General features: G+C 38.9%; 1 protein-coding gene across 6 annotated transcripts in view; it reads right to left on the minus strand.

Annotated features, from left to right (window-relative positions):
- Positions 1–4,569: 4,569 nt before the first annotated feature.
- YWHAZ (tyrosine 3-monooxygenase/tryptophan 5-monooxygenase activation protein zeta) overlaps positions 4,570–18,235 on the minus strand; it is a 34,447-nt gene continuing 20,781 nt past the window's right edge. For all 6 annotated transcript variants that reach the window (XM_055286923.2, XM_063643493.1, XM_055286922.1 and 3 more), the window contains 4 exons: positions 10,914–11,037; positions 10,127–10,290; positions 9,947–10,042; positions 4,570–6,756 (listed from right to left, as the gene is read on the minus strand). In XM_055286923.2, the coding sequence (XP_055142898.1) occupies positions 6,697–6,756; positions 9,947–10,042; positions 10,127–10,290; positions 10,914–11,037 (444 nt within the window). In that variant the 3' untranslated portion in view covers positions 4,570–6,696. The remainder of the gene's footprint in view (positions 6,757–9,946; positions 10,043–10,126; positions 10,291–10,913; positions 11,038–18,235) is intronic.

Here is an 18,235-nt window from a genome sequence, read left to right on the forward strand (position 1 = left end):
TGACTCTGGTTTCTGTCAGTCCATCCCACATAGACTGCTTCAAAAGCCCAGTTCCTTTTAAGATAGGTAGAGGCTGTCTTGATCCTGGCCTGCTGGGAACACGTCCACATTCTTGGCCTCCACAAACCTTGAGGGAATAGGCCATTTCTGACAGCAGTCATTTCTCCCTATTCTGCCATCAGCACAGCCAGCTAGCTAGCATCTCCTGACTTGACACTTCCCCAGAGCCTGGCATCACCCTCTGTGCCACACAAGTTACATTCCAGAAGAGTTTGTGAAGTGCTCCCAGTAGAGCACCCTCTCTCCCCTCCTCCACTAGGGGGGCACATGATGGGGAGAAATGCCTGGCACTTGAAAGCTTTCTCCAAAGAAAATCTCTCATTTCCAATTATCTGGGCTCTTCAACTTTGACCCTTTATATAAAACCCTCTAACAAGGGACTAAGGTCTCCAAAAAGGACTTTCTGGACTCCTCTCTTGCAAATCCTGAGAAAAAAAAAGCCAGCAACCATATTTATATTTGATATATACTGTTTACACATCATAAGTAAATTCTGTACTTCCAGTTCTGTTGTCAGTAGACTTTTCCTACAAAAAAAATTCAGTTAAATACAGAATCCTTGAAGAATCCCAAAGGAAGATGACGAAATACTGAAAAGCTTAAAATTTGGCCACGTATTGGGTGTAATCAGAGAGCCTCACCGATACGGACTGAATCAATATGGACTAAATGTAACTCATTTCCTCTAAAGCAGTCACCAACATTTTTGACACCAGAGACCAGTTTGGTGGAAGACATATTTTTCCATGGACAGGGTGGGGGTTGGTTTCAGGATGATTCAAGCACATTTATTGTGCACTTTATTTCTATTATTATTACATTGTAATATATAATAACTATACAACTTAATAATTATCCCACTTAAATGGGAGCCCTGAGCTTGTTTTCCTGCTAACTAGATAGTCCCATCTGGAGGTGATGGGAGACAGGGACAGATCAGGCATTAGATTCTCATAAGGAGTGTGCAACCTAGATCCTTCCCATGTACAGTTCACAATAGGGTTCACGCTCCTATAAGAATCTGATGTCACCGCTGATCTGACAGGAGGTGCTCAGGCAGTAATGTGAACAATGGGGAGTGGCTGTAAATACAGACGAAGCTTTGCTCACTCATCCTCTGCTCATGGTACCAATCTTGTTATGTTTGTCTTGTCTCAGCCATCTTTTCAATCTGTGTCAATTTTTACAGTCAAATTTGTAGCTTTAGTTTATATGTATTTTTCTTTTCTAGTTAGTGCTGTGTCCATTTTAAGAGAGCTTTCCTTACATTTAATGGTCAGCGAGTTATTCACTCTAAAGTTTGCTCATTTACCTCAAGTTGACTTCAATATATGGCCTAAGGTAAGAAAAATACAAATAGCATTCACTAAAAAAAAATTGACAAAAATCACATTTTATGTGTGTGTACAACCTTTCCCTCAACACAGTAAAAGTTCTAAATGGTCTCTGTTCCTAAACTAAGTCAGGGTAATTAATGTGAAAAATTTGTTCTGATAAATAACCTCTATCTTTAATCTCTTACTTTGGGAAACATGATCTGCTAAGCAGATTCAAACTTTTTGTTCTACAAGTAGCCTTTTTGTTTTGGCCAGGTATGGTGGCTCACACCTGTAATCTCAGCTACTTGGGAGATTGAGGCAGGACTGCGTGAGGCCAAGAGTTTGAGACTAGCCTGGGTAACAAAGTGAGATCCCTCTTAGAAAAAAAAAAAAAGCCTTTTTTTTGTTTTTTGGCTTAAAATGTAGTCTTGCATTTTTCCCATCTGTGTTTCTCCTCCCCCTACAGACCATCAGCTGTATGGACAACTGCATCATTAATAACCATGGGAGTTTTGGCTAAGAAAATGCATATTCCTGGGCTCCAACCTAAATATTCAGAATTCTTGAAACTGAGTGCTGAGAATAGGCATTTAAAACAAGTTCCCCTCGGGAGTCTAGACATAACCTATTTCTTTTTATACTCCCACATGGCCCCCAAACCTACAAGCACATGTTAAGTTCTTAATTCCCCACATCTTGATCATGCTATATATCCATTTGGGTCCCATTCTGCAAGTCTTCACTCAAACATGAATCTCTAAGCACCCCCCCCCACCCGCCTTTTTTTTTTTGGAGACAGAGTTTTGCTCTTGTTGCCCAGGCTGGAGTGCAATGGTGTGATCTCGGCTCACTGCAACCTCCGCCTCCCGGGTTCAAGCGATTCTCCTGCCTCAGCCTCCCTAGTAGCTGGGATTACAGGCATGTGCCACCATGCCCGGCTAATTTTTTGTATTTTTAGTAGAGATGGGGTTTCACCATGTTGGACAGGCTGGTCTCAAACACCCGACCTCAGGTGATCCACCCGCCTCGGCCTCCCAAAGTGCTGGGATTATAGGCGTGAGCCACCGCGCCCAGCCAGAATCTCTAAGCCTTTGTAAGAAAACACACAGAATAGCACCTGGCCAAAGCAAACATCCAATGTTAGAAAATGTAAGCACCAACTGAAAATTCATAGGGTTTTAAATTCTAAAATTCGGAATACTAAGAAGTAATTAAGACCAGTTAGGTTTGGGCTTTCAAGGAACGAACTCAAATATGATCAAATATTCACATCTCTGGTATCATCTAGGATTGGCTAACATTATGCTTAAATATATTAACTTGTAACTGCTTCTGCATCCCAGAGACATATATGCTTGCTTGTCTGGCAAGGTTGGACATCCTGTTACAATCTATATTCAGGTCTCTCCACTTTGAAAAGGAACTAGAATCAATCAAGGAGATTGTGACTGCTACAAGTCACATAAAAGTTATTTAATTAGTTTCACACTTAGAAAAGAATCCAAGTCTGTTTTCCAAGTGCCCAGTCTTAGCCACCACTTTAATATTGTACATATTTCAGTTCTACCATAGTATTTCCTATGTGGTAAATGACAGAATACAATAAAGCCAAATTTATATCTTGACCTTTCCCTAGAGGAATGTGTAAGACCATCATTGAGCATAGAGCACCAGATAGTTTTCAGAGTCACTCAGTTTCACTCTCCATTTGAAACCTGACTACAAATAACCTGATAGCAGCTTCCAAATTGGCTTTGACTCATTTTAAAATATGCATTAAGCCATGACAAGACTGGTGACTATTTTGCAGGAAAAACATAATAAACAAATTGAGCCCTAAAATTAAGCCACTGGACATATTCTCTTACTCCCCCCATCCCCTATAACAGCATTAAGTAACAGCTGTTAACTGGAAAAACAAAGACCATAAGCCAGAGCTGCAGGAAAGCCCATCGTTTTTACTAGTAACACTGCTGCTCCACTTTCTGAAGGATAACTCTCAAGTGGCCAATCTAAAAAAAACATACCAGGATGGGCACAGTGGCTCACGCCTGTAATCCCAGCACTTTGGGAGGCCGAGGTGGGTGGATCACAAGGTCAGGAGAGCGAGACCATAGACCATCATGGCTAACACAGTGAAACCCTGTCTCTACTAAAAATACAAAAATTAGCCAGGTGTGGTGGCACGTGCCTGCAGTCGCAGCTACTTGCGAGGCTGAGGCAGGAGAATCACTTGAGCCTGGGAGGCGAAGGTTGCAGTGAGCCAAGATTGTGCCACTGCACCCCAGCCTGGGCGAGTTGAGACTGTCTTAAAAACAAACAAACAAAAAAATTCCAATACTTTACACACAAAAAATCATTGGATTTTCCAATTTCCTGGCACTAGGATGTTAAACTGCCATAAGCAGACATAAGGCCTGGATTTAGGACAATCAAGGAGATAGTTACAAACACATTATTCAAATTCCAAGACAAAGAATCTCAGGTTGGAAATTTTCCTTAATCTATTGGGAACTATGTAGAAAACGTTAGTTAATACTATTGAAGTGTTTTCATTATTCCAGGATCAACCTAGTTCAGATGACTGATGCACATTAAATAGGCAAATGTGCCAAGTTTCAGGTTTTATTTACTTGAATAATATCACATCTCTACTGGGTGTGGTGGCTTATGCCTGTAATCCCAGCACTTTGGGAGGTTGAGACGGGCGGATTGCCTGAGGTCGGGAATTCAAGACCAGCCCGGACAACATGGTGAAACACTGTCTCTACTAAAAACACAAGTTAGCCAGGTATGGTGGCGGGCACCTGTAATCCCAGCTACTCGGGAGGCTGAGGCAGGAGAATCACTTGAACCCAGGAGGTGGAGGTTGCACTCAGCTGAGATTGCACCACTGCACTCAAGCCTGGGTGACAGAGCAAGACTCTTGTCTCCAAAAAAAAAAAAAAAAAAAAAAAAAAAAAAAAAAAAAAAAAAAAAAAAAAAAATCCCATCTCTTCAGTCTAGCTTGACATCCCTTAGCTATAAAATATGATTACTTAAAAATATATAGATATATGATCTTTTTACCTCCTTGACTTGAGGGTCAGGAGAAATCAGTAAGTGAGGTAAAAGAAAGAGCTGTGAGGGAAAAGGATTGTTGCCCTAGATGCAGAAGGTATCTTTTCTCCTGGAAATAAAGACCCCAAGGTCTCCACTGCACTTTTATTTGAATGTAATATTTAGGACAGTTATTCAAAAGGGCCAATATTTCCCAATTTAATCTGAGGTCATCATAAAACAAGCAACAAAACAGTGTTTGGGATTTCAGTTTCTCACCCTTATCACCAAGACTCACTGCCTCCCATCATCAATATTTATTAAGCATTTACAGTGTACTAGGCACAATAGAACATACAGAAAACATTGTCCCTGCTCTTGAGGAGCTTACATTCTAAAAGAAAAAATACACCTCTTTTAAAATGGCATTTTTGTTTGGTGTTTTCTGCAAAGTACTGAGGAAATATTTTGTAAAGTGAGCTTTGGGTATAACTTAGCCCCATCATTATTTAGAGAACAGAGGAGGAAGAGGAAGGATTTTAAAGGCAAACAATGACAGACCATTCAGGATAGGTAGGGTTTTAAAGGGAGATAAACACAATCTCATCAACTAAGGAGAGATTTGCTGCAGTAAATAGGATGAGGGAAATAGTCTGTGGGATGCAAGCAAAGGAAGCAGGGTGCCTTAGACACTGAGTGGAGCCAGAAAGATCATGCGGCCTTTTTCCAAGTACATGGCCACCAAGTAAGAATGGTTGGTGACAAGACAGAAGGCTAAAAAAGGAAGGTAATCTTGTGCACCTGACAAATAGAAAGAATAAAGGATCAAAATTGAAGGCAGGCTATAAGAGTATCAAGAAATTTTTAAAAACCAAAAAGTGATTTGGAAGCACAAAACTTATCGTTAATGCTATCCAATGTCATGATGGGCCAAGAACATTGTGGCTTCCTAAGTTAGAAAATGCCATATGCCAAAATTTTAAATGGAACATACTACATTTTTTTCTAATCAATCTCCCACTCTCCCAGAAAAAATAGGGACTCATTTTTTTCAGGGGGGGAGGAAGGGAGGGGATCATGGGACATGGAAACAGTAGTTATATTAGTAGTATTTTTGTTGTTATGATAAATTTTGTGTTTAAACTTGGTAAGAGCCCATTAGCTGCCAAGAGGGAATAAGGAATAAATTTCAAAAAATGTACAATTTCCTTTAGAGAAGTTTCAGAACCAAGACTAATTTACATGAAAAGCTGTAGAGAAAGTAGTTGGAAAGTCCATTCATAAAACTTTTATTCCACTTACATGAATTTAATACACGTGTTCTTAACAATTATGCTTGGATTGTTCATGAAAATTTCATAAGACATTAAACAAAGCTAGCCATCATCTCAAGTTATTTCCCTGTTAACTATTTTTACAGCACATGCATGTTAGGCAAGTATCAAAAAAAAAAAAAAAAAATCACAAAAGCAAAAATCCTAAAAAAAAAAGTTAAATACATGGGTTTTTGTTTTACTGCTGTGCTTGATATACATGAAGTATGAATACCAAGCAATTCATTTTTCCTGCATCTTTACTTTTACATTTGTTCTTAGGTTGCCTAAAACATTTAAATACAAATAAAATGAGTGTAGCAAAAATAATGAAAGCTAACAGCAGGTAACTTTACAAATAATGGAATGTGAACCGTTTCTGCCCTTATCCAGAGTAAAATGGGTCACAACTTTGTCTAAAGGAACACTTCTGCAGCTGTAGTCAAAGGTGTGCACATTGAGATTGAGTATTCCACAGATATACATGGTTTAATATGTGGTATCCATGGGGTATGTTTCTACCACAGCCTTGTAAGTGCTCCAAACCCTAAAGTACCCACAATTACTACACCTGTGACTGGAACCAATGATCCCTTTTATTCCCCACCAGGACAAACCAATATGTAGGCAGTTTTTTTTGCTTAGACATGGAAGCAGTTTTACACTGGCCCTTGTGAAGCCACAATGTACCAAAAGTACTATGCCAAACATTTATAACTTGTATAAAAATTCCACATCCCCATATTGGCCACCTCAAGATGAAAACAGACAACTCCCTAAATGTTAACTGGCTCTACTCCCCTAATATTAAACATAAAAACCACATGGGAAATATAGAAATTCAAATAGAAGTAACATAAACCTGTCATAAATCGTAAACAAAAAACTATTTGTGGGACAGCATGGATGACAAATGGTCTACTGTGTAAATTTTAGAATGAGGCAGACAAAAGTTGGAAGGCCGGTTAATTTTCCCCTCCTTCTCCTGCTTCAGCTTCGTCTCCTTGGGTATCCGATGTCCACAACTGGTAAAAGAAGGAAAGATTTTTCAGCAAGTTTCAATGGGATGGGGGGGCGTTTTCATATATGTGCCAAGATACCCGAATGTTTTAGTTGGAAAGCATTCTTAAAAAGGCAGCAGCATCACTTAGCTTCAAGATACAAAAACATCTCAATACACAAATTTACTTTCTCTGTAACCACTATATAAGCAGGGTAAGTACACCACAGAGTTGCCTTCAAATAATCTTTAGATACAGGAAAGTTTTGGTTATCCATAGAAGGTGAAGAGAAAGCAGAAGAAATTTTATATATATATATACCTTTTTTTTTTTTTTTGAGATGGAGTCTCGCTCTGTCACCAGGCTGGAGGACAGTGGCGTGATCTTGGCTTAATGAACCCTCCACCTCCCAGGTTCAAGCGATTCTCCTGCCACAGCCTCCCGAGTAGCTGGGACTACAGGTGTGTGCCATCACGCCCAGCTAATTTTTGTATTTTTAGGAGAGACGGGGTTCCACCATGTTGGCCAAGATGGTCTTGATCTGATCTCGTGATCCACCCACCTCGGCCTCCCAAAGTGGTGAGATTACAGGCGTGAGCCACTGTGCCCAGGCCCTAAATTATTTTTTAAAAACTAAGCATCAATAGATGTCAGAACCTAAAGAGCCCCAATATGAAAGACGGACATCCAAGGTGAGTGCAACTATACCAGAAGCATCTAATTTGGCCCATGCTGAAGGAGCTAGGGTTGACTGCTCTCTGGTAGATCTTAAAGTGACTCACACTCCAAACATAATCCTATACTCCATGAAATTCAAGAACCAGCCTCAACTCTGAGCTAAACTACAAATCTAGCTTTTCTAACACTTTAAGCTTAGAAAAACAAACCTTTATTTATCAGGTTGGTGCAAAAGTAATCGTGGCTCTTGCCATTACTTTAAATGGCAAAACCCTCAATTACTTTTGCAGTAACCTATCATATGATTCAAAATAAGTGGACAAAAACCAGAACCAAATCTTTTAACAGGTAAAAATGAAAGCTGTCCCATAGGTGGTAGGGTTATGAACTCTATTTATTCCACCAGCTCCAATGTTAAAAATGTTGAAGTCTTAACCACTCTGTAGTGATTTTCAGAGGTAATTACAAAAGGATTCAAGACAATCTTAAATTTTATATGACTTACACATGAAAACTGAGGGGAAGGGGAAAATACACTAATTATTATTTTTATATTCCCCAAATCATCCATTAGCTTCATTTATCTACAAAGCAAATGTATCTCTGGCCTGGAAAGGAGACTACTTCCAGGGTCATACAGATAGCCAAATGACCTCTTAGAAACTGTGTGCTCCTCCTGTCAAACAAGGGGTTTTGTAAATGCAAGATGAAATTGTTTCTAATGTCTCTTTCCTGTTCTAACTTTCAAGGATTCTTGAATTTTCTGTATAAACATGCAAATTTGATACAAAATATTTCTTTTTCTAGAGTAATGTGTTGACAGTCTTGGTCAACCAAATTCAGAATGAAATATTAAGTTCTGGGATAATTTCTTGACAGATAAATGTTCCAATCAACCTATAATGGTGACAACTGACACTAATAAGGCTCAGAGAAGACATACAAGTAGTGACAGAATTAGAATAAAAACCCTGGTTTTCTTTTTTTTTTTTTTTCTTTTTTTTTTTTTTTTTTTTTTGAGATAGGGTCTCGCTCTTTTGCCTAGGCTGGAGTGTAGTGGTGTGATCTCAGCTCACTGCAACCTCTGCCTCCCGGGTTCAAGCAATTCTCTTCCTCAGCCTCCCACGTAGCTGGGATTACAGGTGCCCGCCACCGTGCCCGGCTAATTTTTGTATTTTTAGTAGAGATGGGGTTTCACCATCTTAGCCAGGCTGTTCCTGAACTCCTGACCTCGTGATCCGCCCGCCTCGGCCTCCCAAAGTGGCCTCCCAAAGTGCTGGGATTACAGGCGTGAGCCACCACGCCCGGCCAACCCTGGTTTTCTTATTGCAATATGCGCTCTTCATGCTATACTGATAGCAAAATTCAGTTGGAAGCAGACAGTAGATAAGGGTCTCTCAAAAAGTGATGTGAACAAAACACAGTATCTAGGTCTCAGGTCATCACTTTAAAAATGTCATCACTTCAAACTAGAAAAGAAAAATCCTTAATACTAAAGTTAGTCAACAAAGTGCTTCTTATGTTATTATCTTGACTCAAGTATCAGAAAAGTTTATAGATAGCTCCAAATTGTGCTAATAAAGTAATTTTAGGTTTAATAAACAAGTATACAATACTATTCAAAAAACTCTTCAAGATTTTCAGCACTATCATATAGAACTGGTTTACAGAAAATGGCAGTGGACTAGAATAAAGTTGGAAGAGAAATGTATAAAATGAGGTTACATAGTCCCCAAGAGAAATGGCCCTGAAAGTCTTAACAAAAAAACAGTAATACCTAGATTACGATCTGCAATTCCTACCTCTTTACCTGACACACAGCAAATGCTTGATAATTTTTTCACCTAAGCCTCAAAATTTCAAATCTAGTATTTATCTGAAGAAGAATGAGAAGACCTAAGAAACTAACGAGACATACAAATCAACTGCATTGTGGACTGAATTTGAATCCCAATTCAAATAACTTAAAAAAAGACAGTTGGAATTCAAGTATTATTTAGATATTCAAACATTATTAGGGAATTACTGTTGATGTTCCTGGTGTGATAGTGACACTGTTTCTTTTTATACGTCTGCAGTATCCCAAGGACAATCACGACCTTTCATATTAAGTCATTTAAAATAAGAAGCTAGGCAAAATAGACTTCCACTTGGATTCTGTAGATACCTGAGATTTTGTAACTCAAGTTATTAATTCCCTACCATTATCTTTACAAATACGGAGGCAACCTGATGGGCAAGAAAATCATTCTTAAAGGAAATAAAACACGTAGAGTCTCAGCACACTTTTGATACAAACAAATTTTAACAAGACAGGTAACTCATCAATGTGTGTATTTTTTAGTTCTTAGTCTAATATTTCAGTTTCTGTAATTTTCCTTCATAGGACTTTAACAGTAGCTAAGATATATTTATGAGAGCCTATGAATTGTGTTGAGAAAAAATTTTAAAAAGATTTATTTAATAAAAAATTCCTTAGAGTAAAACATAACCTCTTCAACCACATTCATCACTAATGATGCTGTTATGTACTTACTGTCAAGTTGTCTCTCAGTAATTGCATTATTAGCGTGCTGTCTTTGTATGACTCTTCACTTAATGTATCAAGTTCAGCAATGGCTTCATCAAAAGCCTATGATTTAAAAATAGTACATTACATTTCAGTGCTCAAATAATAAAGACTGCTAAATTTCTACATAACAGGTAAAATACATACTGTCTTTGCAAGAGAGCAGGCTTTCTCTGGGGAGTTCAGAATCTCATAATAGAACACAGAGAAGTTAAGGGCCAGACCCAGTCTGATAGGATGTGTTGGTTGCATTTCCTTTTTGCTGATTTCAAAAGCTTCTTGGTATGCTTGTTGTGACTGATCCACAATCCCTGGATAAGACACGCCAAAACGTACTAAGATAAAGTGTGCATTATATCTTCACTCCTCAAACCAAACCTTTAATATCTCACATATCCTTTGAAATACTAACCTGTAACAGCTTAATATTTGTTAATTGAACAAGGTCCTTTTTTTTTTTTTAAAGGGAGGTTTCTCCTGGTACACACTAGCCATTGGTCAATGTCAAGATAAAACAACTTTATAATCTCATTATTGCTATATTTTTTAAAAAATTAACAAGTTTTGACCTCCCACACCCAAGCAATCCTCCCACCTCAGCCTCCAGATTAGCTGGGACCTTTCAAAGGCTTACACCACCATGCCCAGCTAATTTTCAAAATATTTTTTGTAGAGAGAGATGTTGCTCAGGCTGGTCGCTTTTCTTAAAATCTTGAAAAAACATTCCTGTACACAAAATTGGCTTTTCAGAAAGCATTTATTTTAGAATAGCAGTATGAGGCAGTAGATATGTATTCTCAGGACACAAAGACCACTGCTACTCCTTATTCGGCACTCTAAGCAATTCAAAACAAGACATTATGTAAGCTTCAGAGACTCTTCCTCAGTATGTTATCTTATACAAGTTCAACCAACAGGTTTAAAAACAGCATACCTTTCTTGTCATCACCAGCGGCAACCTCAGCCAAGTAACGGTAGTAATCTCCTTTCATTTTCAAATAGAAGACTTTGCTCTCTGCTTGTGAAGCATTGGGGATCAAGAACTTTTCCAAAAGAGACTTAAGAAGAAAAGAAACAGACATAGTGAGAATAAAACATTTACAGAAGTGAAAGAACTTGCATTTCTTAAAGAACAAGCTATAGCCTAAGTTATAAAACTTTAACGCCCAGTCACTGTCAATACAATTGTGAATGCAGCTGGCACATGCATTTGTGGTTTAAAGCAGAATGCTTTGGGCAGCAATACTTTAAGTTTGAAGTTGGTGTTCAGTTTATTATTTGAGGACAATACAATTGAATATTGGTCCCTAACAATGTTATCTATTTACATGCTGACTTCAATGAATGTGAAGCATGACCGTTCATATTTAGGAACATTTTCTAATGAGCTGGCAAGCTTTCCATCTGAAGTTTCATGTGGTCATGACATGAAAATAGAACGTATGGGATGAACCTTTTGGGACTCTGGAGAAATGACTAAAGCAGAAACCAATAATGTAAGACACTTAAGGAGTCCATGCCAGAGAAAGAGGAACAAAATAAACTTCATTTATAAGAACACAATTCAAGCAAACCTCACAACACATAAAAAAACTGTTCAAAACAAAAGTTTTATTTTTCCTAACGACAGTGGTAGGAGACTTACATATCTTAAAGAGCAGACCTTTAATCTCACTGAAGTCATTTTCGGCTTGTAAGATACATGATTACAGATCATCCCAGACAACAGATAAAACATCATCCTATAAAATTCTGTCTAAAACTACTATTACAACCTGAGTCATTTGATCAGGATTTTAAAAATTACACTCTTTAATTGATTTTAAAGCAAAAAAATTAGATCATTGTGTTGGGGATGGGAAGAAGTCTCAATATGTAATATTTTTCTTTTCAGTTAAGGGGGAGAAAAATAAGTCTAGTAGTAGAATTAGGTAAACATTAAAACAAACAAAAAAACCCCAACCACCCATTCTCACTACCCCACTTCCTTTAAAGTTCAAGTACACTCTGAGAATCAAGGTGAAGTCAATTTTCAGCTGAGCTAAATTCCAAATCCATTCTTACAAAAAAAAAAAGTATCAGTTTATATAGCACCTACTTATATGCAAAATATAAATTTGAAAAATGCTTTTAAATAGTAACTCCAACTTTGTGTTTACCCATTATGTTCCAATGGTGGGTAGGTGAACAGTTTTAATCCAACTTCTTCCCCCAACTTTTTTTTTTTTTTTTTTTTTTTTTTTACAACTCAAGCTACAGATAACCCAGATGAACTGGCAGCAGGTCCAGATTGCACTGTGCTATAAGGAGGTTAAAGATGAGAAAAGTCAACCTGAAATGATGTTTCCTGCAATTATTAACTGATATTTAAAAATACTGGCCTGAGGCCGGGCGCAGTGGCTCATGCCAGTAATCCTAGCACTTTGGGAGGCTAGGGGTGCCAGGATCACTTGAGGTGAGCCTCGTCAACATGGTGAAACCCTGTCTCTACTAAAAATACAAAAATTAGCCAGGCGTGGTGGCGGCAGGCGCCTATAATCCCAGCTACTCGGGAGGCTGAGGCAGGAGAACTGCTTGAGCCCGAGAGGTAGAGGTTGCAGTGAGCCAAGGTTGCACCACTGCACTGCAGCCTGGATGACAGAGCAAGACTCCATCTCAAAATACATAAAAAATAAAAATAAAACTACTGGCCGGAAATCAGAACATTTTGGTTAGGATAACAACCTCTGTCTTACACCACATTCATACTTTCATATTCAAAGTTCTCTTAGCTGCAAGTGTTTTGTCCTTTGAATACAATGCTTTTTACCACCTATGGTTGCTCTGTGGAGATCTGCCTCTAACAGTGGAAGATAATTGCATTTAAAATAGTCAAGTTTGTCTTTCCACTTAAAAACAATGGTTTTAAGAAACAAATGACCAGGGTTTTCAAAAGTTTCATTGTTATACGAATTGTATTATTCATTCAACTATGGGAGATGGTATAAACATAGTGGCTTTGGGGTGAGTCTGGGTTTGAATCACAGCACTATACGCTGTGTGAACTACTTAATCTCAATGATTCAGTTATCTCACCTGTAAGGCAGAGACCGCTAAGATTGTTGAGAAAAAATACAGGTAAGCACTTAGGAGTAAGCACTCAATTAAATGTTTATTATCACAATAACACCAGACACCATGCTAGAAGCTGGAAGCACAATATTCTGGTACTTCATAATCTAGCTATAGAGACAAGGCTATCATTCCTTCCATTACAATACACTTTACAACAAGTATTGCAGGGCACGGTGGCTCACTCCTGTAATCCCAACACTTTGGGAGGCTGAGGTGGGAGGATCACTTCTTGAGACCAGGAGTTTGACACCACCCCGGTGAACATGAGATCCTGCCTCTACAAAAAAACTAGAAGTTAACCAGGTATGGTGGCGCACCCCTACAGTCCGAGCTACTTGGAAGGCTGAGACAGGAGGATCGTCTGAGTCCAGGAGTTTGAGGCTGCAGTGATCTGTAATTGAATTGTGCGACTGTACTCTAGGACAGGGTGACAGTGAGACTGTCTCAAAAAGAGTAACACTGACTAATCACGTCCTTCACTTTTCAGTAACTTTAACCCCCTCTATGTAGGCAGAGATGAAGGCCATTAAACACATGCAGTTACTTAAGAGTGAACCAATCACTTAAGATGTAAAATTTTAAAGCTGTACTAAAAACTTAAATTTTTTAGGAAAGGTGTTGATAAATGCTACTAAAATTAGTAATCTATCTTTTGTAGGTAGTAACTTTGCACCTGGGTAATATGCTGAACTAAGCAGTTCCCTGGGAATTAAAACGGCAGTTAAGCACTTCTTTCCCCAAAGCTGAACACTGAGTTAACCATAAAACAACTTTAAAACTATTTGTTAGAACCCACAAGTAACAGGAGGGATGGGTAAACAGCAGTCAGGCTGCTTACTGGCCTAATGATAGACCAAAAGAACCAAACAAGTGGCAAGTGTTTCTGGTGAGAGGCTGACCATAAGAGTTGAGAAAGGTGGCTGGGCATGGTGGCTAACGCCTGTAATCCCAACACTTTGGGAGGCTGAGGTGGGCGGATCACGAGGTCAGGAGATCGAGGCCATCCTGGCTAACATGGTGAAACCCTGTCTCTACTAAAAAAAGAAAAAATTAGCCAGGCGTGGTGGCGGGCGCCTGTAGTCCCAGCTACTGGGGAGGCTGAGGCAGGAGAACAGCGTGAACCCGGGAGGCGGAGCTTGCAGTGAGCTGAGATCGTGCCACTGCACTCCAGCCTGGGCAACACAGTGAGACTCCGTCTCAAAAAAAAAAAAAAAGAGTTGAGAAAGGCGTAAATGGCCTACTTCTAATAAATCGTCCAATGACATAAGCTAATTAAGATTTAAAAACCAAAAACCAAGCAAGACTGGATTAAAGATTAAATTTAAAGGGGCTAACACTGTGGCTCAAAAAAAGCTAACTATAAAAGAACATTTTTCTGCCAGGCACGGTGGCTCATGCCTATAATCCCAGCACTTTGGGAGGCCAAGGCGGGTGGATCACCTGAGGTCAGGAGTTCAAGACCAGCCTGGCCAACACGGTAAAACCTCGTCTTTACCAAAAATACAAAAAATTAGCCAGGCGTGGTGGCACATGCCTGGAATCCCAGGTACTCAAGAGGCTGAGGCAGGAGAATCACTCGAACCCGGGAGGTGGAGGTTGCAGTGAGCCAAGGTCACGCCGTTGCACTCCAGCCTGGGCAACAAGAGTGAAACTCTGTCTTAAAAAGAAAAAAAAAAAAAAAAGGAACATATTCTCAGCCTCAATGGGATGATATACCTATTAGAAAGGACATGATTCCACAATCAGGAATCAAAGTTATGGCAAGTATACTAGAAACTGTCAGGATAATGGAAAGAACAGGACACGAATGGCTCCAAGAGACAAGACCAATTACATTTAGCAAGAGGGAAGATTTCTGTTCAGTATGAGAAAACTTATGAGTGGTCCAGTACCGGAACAGATCACCTGCTCAGTGAATTCCCTCTTTTCACATAAAGGTAAAACAAGAAACTAAAGAGGATAACTTGGGTATTTTGTAGAGGGGATTCATAAATAAGATGTCATCTGTTTCTTTTAAAAAAAATTTTAATTGACATAATGTTGTACATATTTTGGGGGTGCATGTGATATTGATACATGCATATAATATATAATGATCAAATCAGAGTAACTGGGATATCCATCATCTCAAACATCGATTTTTTTTTTTGAGACAAGAGTCTTGCTCTGGCGCCCAGACTGGGGTGCAGTGGCACAATGTCGGCTCACTGCAACCTCCGCCTCCTGAGTTCAAGCGTTTCTCCTGCCTCGGCCTCCTGAGTAGCTGGGATTACAGGCATGTGCCACCACACCCGGCTAACTTTTGTATTTTTAGTAACGATGGGGTTTTGCCATGTTGGCCAGGCTAGTCTCGAACTTCTGACCTTGGGTGATCCACCCGCCTCAGCCTCCCAAAGTGCTGGGAATACAGGCGTAAAGCCACTGCACGCGGCCTCAAACATTGATCTTTCATTTGTGTTAGGAGCACTGCCATTTTTCTAGCTACTTTGGTAGAATAAATAAATGTTAACTACAATTTCCCTACTGTACTACTGAATACTAGAACTTATTTCTACTATCTACTATCTAACTGGATTTTTGTACACGTGGTCTTTTTCAATTCTAAGGGAAGACAGAGTTCACAGAATTAAGTTAATGGTAACATAAAAGAGGCAATTAAGTATGCTGCTTTGTCAAACTGACCAAAGAATAACAAATCCAAGTTTTCCAGATTTGGAAGCCAGAATATAAAACCAAATGTAGGAAGAATAGAAAAAAATGAATAAAAGAACAAAAGAAAAAGGAAGCAGCACGTATCAGAAAGCAGCAGTTACAACAAAGCAGAAAAAAACATGGAGGTGCACCAAATAGAGAATGGAAGGGAGGAAAGGGCTGATAGCTACTTTCAAAATATGCAACAACTTCAGAGAATATCCTGCTCAACACAGAAATAAACCTCCTAAATTTCGCTCACCTACAACAGTACAATGAAAGCAATCATGACTGAAATAAGGTCTGAAGTAAAAAGGGGAGGGAGTGGGCACACCATAATATAAGGAAGTATATACTAAGTGTCACAATTTCAACTGTATTTAGAACGAAGTCTCGCTCTGTCGCCCAGGCTGGAGTTCAGTGGTGTGATCTTGGCTCACTGCAACCTCCGCCTCCCAGGTTCAAGTGATTCTTCTGCCTCAGTCTCCTGAGTAGCTGGGACTGCAGGCACATGCCACCACACCCAGCTAATTTTTGTATTTTTAGTAGAGACAGGGTTTCACCCCATTGGCCAGGCTAGTCTTGAACTCCTGACCTTGTGATCCACCTGCCTCAGCCTCCCCAAGTGCTGGGATTACAGGTGTGAGCCACCGTGCCCAGCCAACTCCAACTGTAAAACAAGGGCTAGGTTGACTGAAGGTTCAACTTGTAAAATTTTCCAATTATCACAGTACATTAAGTTTCTAAACCAAATCTAAAGGGTTTTCAGGTCAAACAAAATTCAAGAACATCCTACACTCAAGCTAAATCAAGGCTAAATGTTAATCTGTTGAATCTTCCTGAAATATAATCTCATTTAGAAATCCACAGTATTTCCTCAGTTTACTTCAAAATGTGGATGGTTTTACCTTTTTCCCTCCCATTAACTTTTTTAATTTTTATTTAGAGATGAAGTCTTGCTCTGTCACACAGGCTGGAATGCAGTGGCCCCATCATAGCTTGCCCTGCTACCATTAACTTTTAAGTATGTTTTTTCATGACAGCCACTGTCCTTTAAAGATATCATGGCCAACATTTTAAAAAATACCCAAGATTAATTTGCTGAATTAGAGTTAATGCATTTATACAGCATTCACCCTAATAATACTAAGTAGGATAAGAAATCATTTACTCAGCAGCAAAATGCCACAAGAAGCCGGTATCTAATACTCCTTGGTAAATAGCTCCTACTAATCCAGACTTAAATATGCGATATGGGCTCTGAAGAGAGGACACTAATCCTTAACCTAACCAACAGGTAAATTACATGAAATTTGAGATTTTAGAGATAAAAGAGATTTTTCTCTCTACTGCACCGTAGTATAATTAACCTCTTAGATTGTGAAAAAACTTCCAACAGATGGGGTTCAAATAACATTTTTCCTCCCAAGCCAGTTTCCAACAGATGCCTTATTCCAAAGATAGTCTACATTTACAATGATGTTTTGTCTTTAAAATTAAGTCTGTTAAAATTAAGGAACCACATAAATTGACAGGTCGTCTACTTCTGATCCCTTCTTGGGATAGACTCAACCTGCTCCCACTAATATGAATTTTATAAACACTCCTGCCTGTAGTCAAGTATTCCTAATGAAAAGTTAATGAACTGAGAATCCATCTCTAGTGATATGCCTTTCTCACTGGTCTTTCAGTATGATTACCCCTAAACCACCAAAACTGCTGCCTGAGCTGGTGGCAAGACACTAACCTTTTGGGCATTCAACACTTGCTAGAAGAAGAGCTTGATGTAATGCAAATCGTATAAACTCTAAAACCAGGCAGACTTGAAATTCCACCCTAACCCATTAATTTTGAGATTTACACAATAGCTAATCTTTACTTTCTCATCTATATGAAAATCCACATCAAAAGGCTGTTATGAGGTCTAAATGAACATATAAACAGGAAGGCACCATTCACAGCTCCCAACCGAGAGTAGGCATTCTACTCACTGGTTGCTCAGTTACGTGAAAATAAAGTATGGAGATTCTGACATTCAAAAATCTGCTTTAGTGCTCTTGTACTCTCAAGTACATCATTTTGGCTTTGGTAACCTAAAATTTGTATAACTGGGAAAAATGGTGAAGTAGGATGCAAAAAAGTTTTCATTCAAAAACACAGGATTAAGACCTATCAAAGAACAAAAGAAAAAAAGAACAGTTCCTTTAGTATTTATTTTCTCTTTTTAAACAAGACTTGTTAGGAACACAAACTATGGAGACAGACTGCTTACTGCCTAAATCCAAACTCTGTCACCTTGACAAAACTCTGAAATTTTCCTGGGTCTCAGATTCTCATCTGTAAAAGGCGGATATTAGTAGTAGACATAATGCACAAGGTTGCTGTAAGGATTAAATGAATTAACATATAATAAGCATTTAGCAGAGTCTGGCAAATAGTAAGCAACAAAGA

Source organism: Symphalangus syndactylus, chromosome 7, assembly GCF_028878055.3.
Source record: "Symphalangus syndactylus isolate Jambi chromosome 7, NHGRI_mSymSyn1-v2.1_pri, whole genome shotgun sequence".
Classification (NCBI taxonomy): Eukaryota; Metazoa; Chordata; class Mammalia; order Primates; family Hylobatidae; genus Symphalangus; species Symphalangus syndactylus.